The sequence below is a fragment of the Setaria italica genome, chromosome V, assembly GCF_000263155.2.
Source record: "Setaria italica strain Yugu1 chromosome V, Setaria_italica_v2.0, whole genome shotgun sequence".
Lineage (NCBI taxonomy): Eukaryota > Viridiplantae > Streptophyta > Magnoliopsida > Poales > Poaceae > Setaria > Setaria italica.
The window spans coordinates 27,499,914-27,515,402 of NC_028454.1; the positions used below are offsets into that span (position 1 = coordinate 27,499,914).

General features: G+C 47.3%; 4 protein-coding genes across 4 annotated transcripts; 2 read left to right on the top strand and 2 right to left on the bottom strand.

The window, feature by feature from the left end:
- Window positions 1-421: 421 nt before the first annotated feature.
- On the top strand, window positions 422-3,753 carry LOC101766804. The gene is made up of 5 exons (XM_004969024.3): window positions 422-1,306; window positions 1,401-1,453; window positions 2,395-2,555; window positions 2,628-2,776; window positions 2,876-3,753. Exons 1-5 carry the CDS (start codon window positions 544-546, stop codon window positions 3,319-3,321), a joined length of 1,572 nt encoding a protein of 523 aa, XP_004969081.1. The 5' UTR covers window positions 422-543; the 3' UTR covers window positions 3,322-3,753.
- A 2,565-nt stretch (window positions 3,754-6,318) lies between these two features.
- Window positions 6,319-8,014, bottom strand: LOC101767220 (thiamine phosphate phosphatase-like protein). Its single transcript, XM_004969025.4, has 4 exons — window positions 7,766-8,014; window positions 7,524-7,645; window positions 7,215-7,416; window positions 6,319-6,893 (listed from the first exon to the last, which is right to left on the bottom strand). The coding sequence occupies exons 1-4, from the start codon at window positions 7,916-7,918 to the stop codon at window positions 6,537-6,539; spliced, it is 834 nt and encodes a 277-aa protein (XP_004969082.2). The 5' UTR covers window positions 7,919-8,014; the 3' UTR covers window positions 6,319-6,536.
- A 3,843-nt stretch (window positions 8,015-11,857) lies between these two features.
- Window positions 11,858-12,988, top strand: LOC101767618 (chlorophyll a-b binding protein of LHCII type 1). Its single transcript, XM_004969026.4, has one exon. It carries the CDS (start codon window positions 11,938-11,940, stop codon window positions 12,733-12,735), a length of 798 nt encoding a protein of 265 aa, XP_004969083.1. The 5' UTR covers window positions 11,858-11,937; the 3' UTR covers window positions 12,736-12,988.
- A 1,090-nt stretch (window positions 12,989-14,078) lies between these two features.
- On the bottom strand, window positions 14,079-14,978 carry LOC101756386 (leucine-rich repeat receptor protein kinase EMS1). Its single transcript, XM_022826688.1, has one exon. It carries the CDS (start codon window positions 14,976-14,978, stop codon window positions 14,079-14,081), a length of 900 nt encoding a protein of 299 aa, XP_022682423.1.
- Window positions 14,979-15,489: the final 511 nt, after the last annotated feature.

A 15,489-nucleotide genomic window follows, 5' to 3' on the forward strand; every position in this document is an offset into this window, starting at 1 on the left:
AACCCAACCCATTTCGACCCCAGAACCAAACACACGGTTAAACTTGATCTGTATTTGTACACCCAATCACCATCTCCGAGCAAACCATGCAACCAAACTAGCTGGTGCTGCATACGCAGGGCCTCCACATGGGGCCTCGTTCTCGAGACTGGCTCGGTAGGAAAGGCAACCCAATCAGGCTTGAACCCGACACAGGCACAACCCAACCAGTATCGCCCAATTCAGTGTGATAGATTTAGCCCATTTTAAACTAGGCCTAAAACCCATCTGAAGCCCAACCCAACCGAACCAGCCATCTCCCACAGCTCCTCTTCACTCACTGACCACAGGGCTCCATCAGTCAGTGTCACCCAGCCCGCCCCCTCCCGTCTTCAAAAACCACCACGGCCGCAACTCCCAAGCCCCCACCCTCGACCATTTTGAACCCAAACCCCTCCCCTCCCCTCGGCCTCCCCGAAACCCCCACTTCTCTCGAACCTAGGGTTAGGGTTTCGTCACTCCCGCCCCCGATTTGAACCAATTCGCCTCGCCCCCCGCCGCGCCATGGCCGCCGGCCCCCTCGTGGTGGACTTCCCCTCCATGGGAGCCGCCCTCTGCTTCAACAGCCTCGAGTCCCTCCTCCGCGACTCCGCCTCGGGCTTCCTTGCCGCCGTCTCCGCCGCCCCGGCCCCCGGCGCCGCCGACCTCACCAATTTCCACCGCGTCTTCTCCCGGGTCCTCAGCGGCTACCCGGACCCGCCGCTCGAGGCCATCTGGTTCTTCTCCGCGCTCTCCTTCCACGACAGCCCCGGCGACCTCCGCTCCCTGCTCCAGCTCCTCTCCGCCTTCACCGCCTCCTCGCCCGGTGCCGCCAAGCCGCTCGCGCTGCTGGCCCCCGTCATCTCCGAGCTCTTCCACTCCGACAAGACGCGCAGGGAGACCGAGGCCCTCGTCGAGGCCGTGCTCAGCTACATCAGCATCTGCAGCAGCCGCCCCGCCGCCTCCGCTGATGGGGCCAGCGCCGACGCAGGGAGACTGCTGCCTGCCTTTGGGGAGCTCGTCAAGGTGTGGAGCGTGCGCCACTCGATGGACAGATGCCCGTTCCAGGTGCTGTTCCCACTCGCTGGAGAGGAGGCCAGGCGAGAGCTCATGAAGGAAGGCTGCAGCGTTGAGTACCTTGCTGGGGTGGTGGTGGCTGAGGCGTTCCTGCTCAGGCTCTGCCTCAAGGTGCAGAATGGAACAGGGGTACCTCGTGCTGAGCTGCAGAAGGAGCTCAAGATGTGGGCAGTCAGCTCCATCCCGGTCTTCCAGAACCAGCATTTCTTCGGTGAGTGGATGGTGACTATGTTCTTATTGCTCCTTTTATAATCAGCTGTAGTGACTTAACATTATGTTGGTGTCCTTGCTCATGGATCTAATAGGGGTCCTGCTGAACATGCTCTTGAACTCTCCGCTGCCTGTTTACTCACTACTGGTAAGTTTTTCTTTACTAATGACTAATGAGCAATTGAGGATGTTATGTTTGTAGCTGATGTCTTAGCAAGCTAGTATTATCATGATTTGACTACTTATTAAGAAAGTTATAAGTACTAATTAAGCATTCAACAATACATATGTGGTAGTTGTATGGACCATAAGAAACAATGCAAATAGCTTAGTAAACTCATTTCATGAATTAAGAAACATGAGTCATTATCATGCTTTTTCATTACTGGTTCTGTAAACTAGTTATCTAGCATGGATTACCTTTGTCAGATAAGAACTCTGCAACTTGTTGCCTTGTACTTCAATTGTGCTTGGACTCAGGGGTCTTTCTTAATTTGTGGAAACTAAAGAGGAGAGCAGAACAGTATATGAGTATTATGTTTCACAAAAGCTGGTGTTAGTATAACATTTTGCTCTCAACATCGCATGGAGCGTGACTTGGGATGGAGTTGTATCTCATCTTTGTGATCTGCACAGGTTGAAGTCTGATCTGCGGTTCATCTTAGTATGCCCTTTTGTTTCAGTTCATTATTATGCTACTTTGTGTGTACCTGGCAAACTAGGGTTTGTACGCCCAATTATCCTTGGTTGTAGTGTTCATTATCACAAGCCATGTTAGTTCTCTACTTGAATTTGGTCACTGTGAGTTATCTTTTGCATAATGTTGTCAGACTGGTTGAATTTTTGTACTTTATTATTTAGGTTTCCTGAGTAGTTGATTACTTTTTTTTACTGTTTAGAATCTAAAAGTATCATTCAGATAGCAGACTAGGGATTCTACCTGTATTGACAGTGAGTTTGGTGTCAGTTCTATTAATACAATAATACGCAGTTCTCCTGCGTGTTTGAGAAAAAAAGTTTGTTGTCAGTTGCCCTATCAGGTTTCTTGAGTCATCTAATTTGTGTTGCACTTGCTTTCTGGTTACTCAGAGTGCTGATGATGAAATCTTGGTGAGAGATGCCATTTATGATGCTCTGATCTTGGTGGATTATTCTTTCATTAACAATGTTTCTGGAGTTGATCAAGCTGACCTCTTGCCTATATATTTGTCAAGATTGATTATCACTCTTGATGCGGTTAATGATGCCAGGTGATAAAGAGTTACTATAACCAAAACTTAGCAGGTGTTGGAAACATCTTCTCATTTCATTTCTTCTGATAGGAGGAAAGGTGATCAAGGGAGAGCAATGTCGTTTGTCAACGCCTTCTCAATCTCGAATGTTCCCAATTACCTCATCAAGTGGGCTACTTGTAAAGCTGTATTTGGTGCAGTCAGCAAACCAATTGCCAATACTCCCCAAGCTCTTCTCAGTATGTGCAGATATGAGATGACCTCATTGATTTTCAATTATCAAGTCTTGTGAGGTGATTACTCAAGTAGAACTGAACTGTATAATTTTCTTTTTGCAGAGTGGCTTGTTGACCTTGAAGATAAGGGGCTCAAAGTGTTTGGAGATAACAGTTCTTGGATTAAGGGGAGGCTTATTTATGATGAAGTCAAGAATGGCTTTGGGAACAGGATGATTCATTCAGGCGCAGACCTTTTCTTCATTGATAAGCAGAGTGGTGAGGAGGTTATGGACACCACCAAAGGCAGTGAGGATGAAGATGCTGTGGAGATGGAGACCACAGGTAATGCGTTTATGGCTGCTGCTCAGTCAATGAAGGTGGAGACTAATGGCATACGAAAGAGGAAGGGCTGCGGAAATGAAGATGCAGCAGCTGTGAAGTTTGTGAAGTACAAGGTAGAAGACAGCTCGGTTAAAGACTACTTCCTGTCAGCAAACAACGGCATGAGCAGTGGTAGTGAAGTGGAGAACCCACAGTCCGATGATGAGATGGAAGAATCAGACTGATGATGAAACGAGATCACCTGCTAATGCTTACTTGGGAGAGTTGCTTTAGAGAGTTTCTTGGACAAGTGCCTCTTCAGAGCCTGGACCATGTTGTTTCGGATGCCGCTTCTTAATGATGTCGTGCAGTACCCTGTTTAGTTTCCTGCTCAGTCATGATGGGCGGGAGTTGGGGTTTCTAGGATAATAATCAGCAACAGAGGGTCCGTCCCCGGATAGGCTTTCGGATATATAGTAGTAACTGTTAGCTGACCTGAGTACTTGACATGGCGCATGATGTGTGCTATATGCTATATCGTGTTCTTTGCTGTAAGGCTATAAGCTATAGAGACTTCAAAATGTAGATTTGCTTCAAGTACTTCTGTATTAGATGAGTAAATTAATGTTATCCCACGGAACCAGTTGGAACTAATGGAATCTTGATGCTTTCCTGTATATCGTGGCTTTATGTGCTGTGTAATGCGAAATCCGAATGAGCCAGTTTGAAGTTCATCCCCTTTGTTCGCGACATGTACACTAGCTGGGTCAATTTGCGTACGGTCGTTGTTTCGTGTGCAAAACTGAGAGCAACTGAGCGAGTACCGTAGGCTCGCTGCTGGTGGAACCGGATTTCTTCGTTTACGTCTCCTAGCAGCAGAGGCGTTCCCTTCGAAGGGCCCTTTCTCTGTGGACGCGCATTTTTGACGGGCTCTCAGCTCTGGTGGTGTCGCTGCCTCTCTGCCTGGTAGTCTGGCGCATCGTTGTCGTTTCCGTGTTTGCAGCGACCAAATCCATGGCTTCTCTGTTCCCCTCCCTCTCTCCGTCTCTCGCTCCTTGTCCACAATCCACTTCCCGCCACCGCCGCCGGCCTCCCTCAACGCCCGCTGCTTCCTCTCAGTGGACTCCTCCCCATCGACCCACGCCGATGCACGCCGGAGCGCCGATTCCCACGCCCGCGCCCACGCCCACGCGGAGGAGCTCCGGCTTTCTGGGCCCCGCGGGCGCAGCAGGTCTGCGCTACCCGCCGCGCGCTCCGCCACTTCCATCAGGGCCGCTGCACAGCCTGACACGACTCACTGCTCGACATCTGCTGCCACTGCGGCCGCCTGGACGATGCCTGGAGGCCGTTCGATGGAGTGCCGCACAGGAAAGAAAGGCACACATGCATGACCCAACGGGTTTGCGCCTGCAACGGCAATCGAGGCCTGTACGGTGGTGCTTGGCCTGAGACTTTACGAGGCAGGTGCATGCTCATGTGGTATATCTGCATCAGGATTTCGCATGGCTCGTGTCGCGTGTTCGTTCCTCCTTGGTCAAGGCTTGCGTGACCTGTGGGGAATGGGGAAGGGGACGTGGGGTGCCTTGCCCGTGCGAACTGATGTCTCATGGAATTCCCTGCTCAGCGGGGCTGGGAAGTGATGCTATTGGGAATTAACTGCTTGATTGGAACACAGCATGGTCAGAGTCATGCTGGAAAGGGACGGTCAATAGAGCATGCTCGTGCTCGTTTTCAAGAAGCATGTCGAATCTGGCGATGAGATAAGCAATTACTAATTACCTACTATTATGAAGACCATAGGGTTGCATGAAACTCAGGTTCTTCCTGCTTTGGTGATCAGGAGAGGTGCTGAAGTGATGCTCTTGTGAATAGTTGCTTTGATGTGAAAGTTGATGTTGTTCTAGGTGCAGCACTCTTGACCTTATGCATAGTTGCAGATTGACATTTTCTTGGAACACACTTATCTCAGGATTTTATATTGGAAGGTACTGTGAGGAAGGTTTGAAGAGTTTCAAGCAGGTGATTTCTAAAGTTTTTTCAACTAACAGATACAAATACAATTATTTAGGCATTTTTAGTTGTACTAGCTTGATGGATTTAAGATGCAGAGACAAGGTTCATGTATGTGTTCTGAAAAGTGGATTGCAAAGAGATACTTTAGTTTTTGAGAATGCTTGTTGACATTCATGCACAATCGGGGTGCCTGAAAGTCAACTATTGGTATTTGATGGACCGAAAGAAACAGACGTGTTTTCATGGACAGTGATACTTTCAGGGTATGTTAGAGTTGATGAATGTACGAGGTAATAGAATGCTTCCGTTCAATGTTGCAAGGAAACAAAAGGCCTCATCACACCAGTAATCTCCTGAAGTGTTGCTCTGATTTGGCTACTGGCATCCTTAAGCTGCATGCTCCAACTATATTAATAGGCAATCAAAATCGTTTGGAAGAATTTGAATATTCCAATGCTCTAGTTGACATGGGAAGTGTGAGAACGTAACAGATGCCGAGATGCTATTTCTATGAGTCAACATATGATGAAGTTGCATGGAATGTGACCATCTGTGGACTGTGGTTGCTCTAACTTCTAAGTTCTAACCGTGGTCATGCATGCAAGGCACTGGAAACTTTCCAACAGTTGATAGATGGCAGGAAGAGGCCCAATATGATCTAATTTCTAGGTTTTCTGTCAGCTTGTAGTTCTGCAGGCTATTTGATGAAACGAGGAACTACTTTATACAGTTGACTAATAGTAGTGTCTACAGATTACCGTTACAACGGAACTCTGCTTTTATGGTTGATATTCTGGTGAAGGCTGGAGAACTTCATAAGGCCAAATATCAGATGCCATTGATCCCAGATGCACCCATATGGAGGAAAACTACAGGAGCTTGCTAAAGCTGCTAGGTCATGGGAACAAAGAAGGAACGAAGGCGTAGCTGGATTAAAATTAGTGGTTGTATTATTGATGTGTTTCCACCAGTTCAGCCATTCCTTTTATTCCTGCAATCTAAAATGCTACTAGTGGGCTCTTAATAGTGTCCACACAGACAAGATCAGACCAGAAGCAAGTTCAACATATTTGTAATTCTGCGTACCGATGAACAGAAACAGTAAGGGTAAACTCCTGAACTTCCTATTTGTAGCATATATAGTCCTTGTTACTCTCTTCACTATTTTACCAGATTTATTCTAGACGCTTAACATACTGAATTTCAGCTCTGGAAACTTGGATACATAGTTCCCTGCTTCACTAGCAATGCGGTGTTGATTAATATTTTTTGATATCATGCTACAGTTTATTGAGTAATGGCACACAGATTATCCATCTACTAAATCGCTGCATTTTGAATGCAGACTGAGGACTTCTATCAAGACTTGAGGACTTCTATCAATGGAGGCATACAGAAATGATCAGACACTCAGGCCTCTACTTGCAAACTAAGAATCAATCACTGATCAGTGTGGCACACGGAGGGCCTGATGGTGGCCTACTTCAGTGGATGTTGGTTTGCTCATCTCGCATTTGCTGCAGTCAAATGGGGACACTTGTGCAGGTGGGGTGATCATCCTGTTGACCAACTCAAGTAGAATCTTTTCCAGTTCCTCGCCGCTATTCCATGGATGAACTTCAGCCTTGAGAAGGTGCTTGTTGCTACAGATGAGGTTCCACAGGGGGTAGTTCTCCTTTGGCATAACATAGTCCCCTTCACCCAGCTTGAGGGAGGGGCAGTAATCTCCCTTCCCATCACCAATGTATATGAAATGCTGGTCCTTGGTGCTGGCTATTGCCTGGATCTTCTCGATTATCTTGCCCTGCATATGGTAAGCAACCTCTTAGTTTACACTGAACATCATTGATTATTGTTGTTTACACATCTTGATATGGAGAATGTACAGAGGTTTTAGGAGAAAGAAAATTACTAAGTTGTCGAGCAAATATTCTGCCTAAAATTCAGAGATTCAGATTGCAGAGCGCATCATTATCTTACAGTAAATAATATCGTAGCGATTCATTTTTGGATAGATCTTGCTTCTTTCTTTTGTCTGCACCCGCCACTGGCCACGTGCGGTGAGTGAAGGATTGGAAATCTGACATTGAATACCAGAACTGATCCACCGTCCTACTGTCCATACCTTGCACATGTTGTCAGGGCAGAGGCTGCACCCGTGTGGCGCGCTCGCGGAGTCGTGGAACGGCGAGATCCTGAGCCTGCCGTCGGCGTCGACGCGCGCTGGGTTGGTGCTGATCTCGGAGAAGCAGCCGAGCACGCCGTGGTGCGCCAGGACGGTCTCGATGAAGAAGGTGTTGGCGTCGCTGACCACCTTCAGGTCACACCTGCAGCCGGAGCAGCATCACCAAAGATCGATCAATCCCAAATGCAAATGCTACAGTCAAGCCTAGAACTCATGGGCATGGCCGCATGGGGCGGCAGGGCGGCGTACCCTAACGACGCCGCCGTCTTGATCGCGGAGATGACGTGCGCGTCGAGCGGCGCGCTCCTGAGGCAGTCGCGGATGTCTTCCACCGTCTTCCCCCGCGCGTGCAGCTCCTCCATCATCCTGTCCTGGAGAAAGTGCAGAAGGAGAAGCAGAGCAAGCAGAGGCAGCGGGCATCATCATTCGTTTGCCCGATCGATGCGGAGATTATCAGATGATGAAGTCAGGAGACGTCTCTTGGGCGTTACCATGAGAGGGTTCCAGCGCATGGTGGGGCGCAGGCGCTGGAAGGCGTCGGCGGCGCCGAGCTTGGTGACGACCCAGTCGTCGCTGTCCCAGTCGATGATGGTGCGGTCGAAGTCGAACACCACCACCACGCCGGGGGCAGGCGCGGACGCCATCGGCGGTGGGCGGCGGATGGACGGATGGTGAATGGAGGACAAGCTCTCCCGGTTCTCCGGTGGGACGCGTCTTCTACTTCGCGCCGTGGGCGGCGGGTTGGGTGGCGCTGTCTCCAGGGTCATCTCGTCTGGTTTATATAGCCAGCCAGCCAGCCATCTGGCGCGTCGCTGACTTGTTGGGGTTTGCGCGTCGTCGCCATCGCCACATGTGACGCCTTTTGGTTTTGCGTCTCCAATTTTGCGCCGTAATTTTTCTTTCTTTTTCCTTTTTTTTCAGATCTTTTATGGAATTGGAATTAGATTTAACTTTATTAGAAAATCACAGGCACAGTTAAATTGCTTGCCAAACAAAACAACCTGTTACAAAATTCCGAGGAATGGTCCAGCCAGATCTGATGAGGGGCATCCCCAGCTAGCTAAAAGCTAGAACCATGGTTCATTGTTTTGGTGACACATCTGCCATCGAATCTCAATTGTAATCTCCAGAACCTTAGCTTCGATGTTTTCTTGATCCGGTTGGTTCGCCATCTAAAGAATTTCTTCTCTTCCTCTGTCAACTCCTGATCGAGATCTATATCGTTGCCTTCCCCCTCCTGCTGCCGTTTCATGCATATCCATTTCTCGACCAAATGTATCTCCATTACGCTTACGCATGCAAGCGACCGTTGTTGCCCAAATTCGTAACAGCTACTCAAGTCCTCCCGCCGCCATGATTCTTATTTCCTTTTGTTTTTTTACATTTATTATAGCATACGATCCAGTTCCATGTACACACGGGCTATATTACAATTAGGCCCCGTTTGGATCTTGGAATTGAATTCCATTCTAATAATCATAATTTAGATATAAATTAATTAAGCTAATATAATTGTATGTGGAATATAGTTGTATATTATAGTTGGTGATATGGGAGAGATATTTATATGCTGCATTTCTACTATAGAGAAGCGAGTCCAAGAGCGTGCTATAAGAATTGAATTCCATTCTAATAATCATAATCTATAGAATCAATTTCCATCTCCCACCCATGAATTTAAGATAGGCTTATATCTAAACTTTGGAAAGTTGTGGAATGCCACATTCCAACATAAATTAGCCTACTCCATTAAATAGATTCCAATTCCTTCAAAATGAAAGGACCCAAACGGGACCTTAGAGCAAATTCTTAGCTTTTCTCTCTGAAAATTCCAACTACCTGAAAAAAAAAACTGTGTTTTCACAGATTGTAAACGCACATTGTGCCGTGTGGTATCACGACGTATCAGGGCTTGACACAAATGCTACCACCGAGCAAGACTCGTATCAGTAACAACTGGTAACAATGAATCAATGATGGCGGAGAGTAACAAATCGTCGCACCACTCCGTGGAAGAGCAATGATTGCTGGGAGGGTGGGAGACTGGGAGTAGTGGCATCTTGTTCTTGAGCATTGCAGGCCTGCTAGTTGCATCACGCGTCACCCGCACTTGTGCGCCTTGCCGGCAGGCGACAGCCATCTTGATCTCGCAGCCGAGCCGTTCACTGCTTTCCGTCCGTCCGTCTCCAGGCACACCAAACCGTCCATGGATCCTTCTGCGTTCTGACGGCCGGAAAGCAAACCCGGAAAAGCCAAGCATCCACGAGTTGATCTGTGCTTATCGGATAATTGCAGGCTATAATAACATGTGTATGGTTGCCATGCAATGTCTTCTTCGACTTTTGGTTCACAAGAATAATGGGGATTGATAGATTGATGGGTGGGTGGACGTCAAGGTAGGCTGAGCTCGTGAAGGAACTGTGTGCTAGCTCTGGAAGAGTGGCCGGTAAGATAGCATATAGCACAACACACCATACAAATCTCCACGCTCCCTTTTGTTATTTTTGTTGTCACGTAGCTGCGTGTCTCGTTGACAAGATATAAAGTAGTAGGATATCAAAAGCAAAGAACCCTCCAAGCTTATCTTTTGATTAAAAAAATAGTTAAGGTGTCAATGGTACAATTATTTGGAATATTAAATTTTGATCCAGAATTTGGAATATTAAACAAAAGACGTGAATGCATATATTGTAGTATGTCCTGCTTTGGAGTACATTTTTACAGATGGAGGCAAAAGGAGCAATGATCATGTATGAATGATTGTCGTTGCATTTGCATACGTCTCCGTGCCTCCGTGGCTCATGTTTAGTGCGAGCATCTCCCAAGTTCTAGCTTGCGGTTGCTAGCCGCGTGCGCTACCGCTACTGGAAAAAAGGTGACGACAACTTCGCCGGAAGCAGAAAAAAGGAGCAAAGGTGAGGGAAGCTGTGTTGAAATTATGCACTTGCACATGAGTTTGATACTATAAGATCTGCCGTTCTTTTTAGAAAAAGTAGGGTAATAAATTAGGACATGATTATTCGTAAACGTACGTTTGTCCCATTACCACGTAAGTAGGAAGGAATCTGTTCACAATTTTAGTTGGGACTTTGTCCTTCATTTCTCACGTATATGGTCATATAACATCCCTTCAACGATGCGTTTGACATGCTATGGAATGGAAGCGGTATAAAATTAGAGACAGAAGTTGGTGAGAAAATTAGAATGTGAGTTTGATTTTAGTATCAACCTTGTTGTGTGGCATGAGTTAGGAGTTAAGGCAGAGAGTTTAAGAGGAAATTTTCCACCGTTTGACGTTTAGGATTAGGAATGAGAGTCTAGGTCATTACTGTTTTGACCTTGCCCATGTTTTTTTACCTGTTTCCAACTGCAATAAGAAAGCAGCAGAGTTCTTCTCTAGCGTGAGTGCAGGGGCTACTTATAGTCTTTGTATATTGAAATGGCCAAACTGACGGTAACTGAAAAATGTGGTGAAAATTAGCTATCAACATAACCTAATTGGTGCCGAGACATAGACGGAAGGAGAAGTTTCATTATTATACCTTTTCTTTTTGGCAGTCATAAGAGAAGCTTAGTAAAAATAAACTTTGCGCCCTGAAAAAAAGAAGGCAACTTTGCGGCCCATCATCTCTATGGACCTTCTGGAATTCAGACCGTGATAGATAGACGGGTTGGGCTGGACCGGACAGCTTGCACGAAGAGTTAACCCAGTTAGCACCTACTTTTTTTTTGAGGAAAAGCAGCCTACTTTATTTAGCTCCCCCCCCCCCCCCCCCCCCCCCCCCCCCCATTGCAACTGCCCGGTCCATGTAGCAATGGACTCTATCGAGAAGTGTTGCCTAAGAACTTTGCCAATTGGCCCATGTAGCAATGGACTGTGTTGACAAGTGTTACTTAAGTACTTTGCTGACTGGCCAGTTTGACCTTAATGTAGCTCCATCAGACCGCCACTGATCATGAATGCCACAAAACTAATTTATAAATAGTGAAGTTAGAGAAAATTTAAGTGGAGGGTGCTCCTACCTTGTGGATGTATAGACTCGAACAATAGGGAATTGTAATTTTTATCATAATCACCCATTTTACAGTTTGGTCTGGGTGCATATGCATATGCACCCCTATGTAGCTTCGACCTTGTCGTATGCCAATCTAAATGGCGAACTAAATAATTGAAAAAATGTAATCTAATTTATTTGTTGCTCTTATTCTAAAAAAATGACACGTAAAGCATTTGCGCTTTCGAAGTACCTACGGTAGTCAGCGGAGAGCCACCCGTTGGGATCAAGATCTATCAACACCAACACTTCATTGATTACTTTCGGCAATTAGCAAGAAGCACGTGATAACAAAACCATGCCTATCTCATTCTCATCCACTCCTTTTCCACAATGGCAAGTGGCAGTTCCTGATTCGTTCTGCCCATTCCTACATGGAACTCCCCAGGATTCTTGTGTGATAGGCCACTGGGGCCCTCCATGCGCCACGTCAGCTGCCAAGCCATCCCAGCAGGGACCATCCGGCCAATCCCAGCCCAGCAAAAGATGGCCTCCTATCCAATCCACATGTATAAAAGCAGAGCAGCTGCCGGTGTTCCGACACAATCATCACACCAGAACACAAACACAGAGCAGAGCATCACAGCAAGAGGAGTGATCTGATCGAGATGGCCGCCGCCACCATGGCTCTCACCTCCCGTGCGCTCGTCGGCAAGCCGGCGGCCAGCACCAGGGACGTGTTCGGCGAGGGCCGCATCACAATGCGCAAGACCGGTGGCGCCAAGCCGAAGCCCGCGGCGTCCGGCAGCCCGTGGTACGGGCCCGACCGCGTCCTGTACCTCGGCCCGCTCTCCGGCGAGCCCCCGAGCTACCTGACCGGCGAGTTCCCCGGTGACTACGGCTGGGACACCGCCGGGCTCTCGGCCGACCCCGAGACCTTCGCCAAGAACCGCGAGCTGGAGGTCATCCACTCCCGCTGGGCCATGCTCGGCGCGCTCGGCTGCGTCTTCCCCGAGCTGCTCGCCCGCAACGGCGTCAAGTTCGGCGAGGCCGTCTGGTTCAAGGCGGGTTCCCAGATCTTCAGCGAGGGCGGCCTTGACTACCTCGGCAACCCGAGCCTGATCCATGCGCAGAGCATCCTCGCCATCTGGGCCTGCCAGGTCGTGCTCATGGGCGCCGTCGAGGGGTACCGCATTGCCGGCGGCCCGCTCGGCGAGGTCGTCGACCCGCTCTACCCCGGCGGCAGCTTCGACCCGCTGGGGCTCGCCGACGACCCCGAGGCCTTCGCCGAGCTCAAGGTCAAGGAGCTCAAGAACGGCCGCCTCGCCATGTTCTCCATGTTCGGGTTCTTCGTGCAGGCCATCGTCACCGGCAAGGGGCCCCTGGAGAACCTCGCCGACCACCTCGCCGACCCCGTCAACAACAACGCCTGGGCCTACGCCACCAACTTCGTCCCCGGCAAGTGAGTGAGCGAGGATGGGCATGGGTGGATGACGCGCACGGCGAGGTGAAGCGACCGGCCGGGGGTGGGGTCGCCGTAGACGTATGTATTCGTATGTACTGCAACGTGTACGAGTATTTGTGAAGGAAGGAAGCCTGGGACCACAGGTTGTTGTACCAGTAGTGTATTTGTACGCATGTTCTGGACCGGATCAATGAAATATGCACCTCGTTGTAAATAAATTTTATAATTAGTAGTATGTTTTTACTGAATATTTATATGATTTATTCACCGGTGTCGAGTCAAAGGTTCGAACACGTGCCGTTGATAGTGAAGCTCTAGTGGTGACTTCGTTAATCTTGAGGATTTGCCGGCTCAGTTTTTTGAAGGTGCTCATAGAGGTAAGGTTGCGTGTATGTTTATAGGGGTGAGTGTACGTACGTGTACGTGAACGTTTGCCGTCTTTACCGTTTGATTCGGGAAAAAGTGTAGAGTTCTGCAACGCCGGAACTGGGAGACGTATAGTTTTGCAGTTGGGCCGTTGCGGCAGCCGGATAGCAATTAGCATACTTTACCGTGGTGGTCCAGTAATGAACATTTGGTACTCAATATGATGATCACTATCCCTTTGCAGAAAAAAAAGAAACCTTTTTAATACCATTAAGAGGTACTCCTACCATCAAATTTTAACTGAGGGAATAAATTTTGTATACCTATTTAGGTGCTACTTTGGTTCGAAGGACCAGAAAAAACATCCTTTCTGAAAAGTTAGGCAGCAAGTGTAGCTACCAGAACAAAATTTTTGGTTGCAAGTGTAGGTGAGTGCTGACAACGACAAATGGAGCCAAAATCATGTGATAACCTGTGAAAAAATCTGCATAAAACTCAAAACCCATGCATACGAAAGACCAAAACCCAAATTGTCTGACACTGAATGAGTCTTGAGACTCAAGGAGTACGTCTGAATATTCAGAGAAGAAGCACTATAGAAGCAGCCTAGCAGTCACACTGTCTGACTCGTTGCAAATTGTGGCCCTACCGCACTAGGAGAGTTCTTACAATTACATCGATCTCAGTTGCCACGTGAATGAGAATAGAAACTTACAATTGCATCGACTTCTCTGCCCATGTGAATGGCACCTGATCGTGAGAACGATAGCTCAAAGGAAGTAGTATAAACGCAATGCTGAAAACGTTACGGCCATTCCAAGGTGGGAAAATATCTTATCACAGACCCCTGAAGAAGGTTCAGTCCAACCTTTATTCATAAGTATCATATATGGATATGATTACAGAAGTAGGTTCCTGATGCTTCATTTCACTACAAGCTACTAGCCTACTACTACATAATTGGTTGTGCTTGTGATCTCAGCTTCTATCCAATGCCCTTGTCAAGAAAGCCCAAGTCAGGGCCACCTTGACATAAACCTGGTCATACAAGCGATCAGAAAACAAGAAGCAAGCAATTCTCCACTTCCGGTTGAACAACAAGCTGAAGTAGACAGCCCAGAGGCCCATCGCTGATCCTACGCCCAGACCGAGGTACAAGAACAATGCGTCGCTCGCATCTTTATGCTCATACATGGCATCTGGTGGTGGCTTTGGTTCTGAACAATTCTTCGAGAGAGGTGGACCACAAAGACCAGGGTTTCCAATATATATGGATGCCTGATTATCAAGTGTTCGTAGCTGATATCCAGATGGTATTTGTCCAGACAAATTGTTGTAGGATAAATTCAAGTGGCTCAGCGCTGTCATAGATGATATGCTCGTAGGGATTTCTCCAGAAAGTTCATTATATGATAGATCCAAAGATTCCAGAGACTGTAAGTTACCGACTTTCGTTGGGATTGTCCCGCTCAGATTGTTCCATGAGAGGTTTAAGCTTTTCAATGCAGTTAATGTACTAATTTCTTCAGGAATCTTCCCCGTTAACTTGTTACAAGGCAGATCAAGGTTGACCATCAACCTGATTCCAGTTGTAAATTCAAGTTGCTGCCCTTTTGTGACAACCGATAAGTTGTCGGTGTAGAACATAACGATGTGACTGAAGTCAGGCGAAAATAAAACAAAATTAAATGGACCATCTTGAACAAAAACCATGCTTCCAGATCTTGAGCCCCAAAGAGACCATCCATAGTAGACAACATTTGAAAGTGAGTCATTATCAGCAGGCATGTGGGACATTGCCTTCAAATGCACGAGTGACCGTGGTATGGTCCCTGAGAAGTTGTTAGAAGCTAAGTCCAAGTACTGAAGATCCTTCATCTTGCTAAGCTGAGTAGGGATGTCTCCAGTGAACATATTTGAGCGCAAGCGAAGAAATGCTAAGGACAATAACTTGTCACCTATCCATGTTGGTAAGCTCCCAGAAAACTGATTAAATGCAAGATCAAGAAATATTAGGTACTGGCAGTTTTGGAGTGAAAGTTTGTTGTCATTTAAGTTCAGCATGAATATCTTTGAAATCATTTGCACCTTGAAGAGCTAGTAGTGATTGACATGTTCCCTTCTTCTGAACTATCCAAGCAATTAGGAAATGGACATTGTAGTAGATTTCCTGATAGATCTACAAATTCTAAGTACTTCAGTTGACAAAAGGAATTGGGAATTATACCAGATAGGGAATTTTTGAAGAGAACAAGTGATTCTAATATTAGAGCTCCAAAATCAAGTGGTAGTGGCCCTGATATATTGTTTCTGGATAGGTCAAGATACGTTAAATTTTCTGAAACCTTTGGCATACTACCTTCCAGAAGATTAATATACTGAAATCCAT

Coding starts and splice junctions, on each gene's coding strand:
- LOC101766804 (XM_004969024.3), top strand. CDS start 544: ATGGCCGCCGGCCCCCTCGTGGTGGACTTCCCCTCCATGGGAGCCGCC. Junction 1,307..1,400: donor CCAGAACCAGCATTTCTTCG/GTGAGTGGATGG, acceptor TGGATCTAATAG/GGGTCCTGCTGAACATGCTC. Junction 2,556..2,627: donor GATGCGGTTAATGATGCCAG/GTGATAAAGAGT, acceptor TTCTTCTGATAG/GAGGAAAGGTGATCAAGGGA.
- LOC101767220 (XM_004969025.4), bottom strand. CDS start 7,918: ATGGCGTCCGCGCCTGCCCCCGGCGTGGTGGTGGTGTTCGACTTCGAC. Junction 7,417..7,523: donor AAGACGGCGGCGTCGTTAGG/GTACGCCGCCCT, acceptor CTCCGGCTGCAG/GTGTGACCTGAAGGTGGTCA. Junction 6,894..7,214: donor GCCCTGACAACATGTGCAAG/GTATGGACAGTA, acceptor TACCATATGCAG/GGCAAGATAATCGAGAAGAT.
- LOC101767618 (XM_004969026.4), top strand. CDS start 11,938: ATGGCCGCCGCCACCATGGCTCTCACCTCCCGTGCGCTCGTCGGCAAG.
- LOC101756386 (XM_022826688.1), bottom strand. CDS start 14,978: ATGAAGGATCTTCAGTACTTGGACTTAGCTTCTAACAACTTCTCAGGG.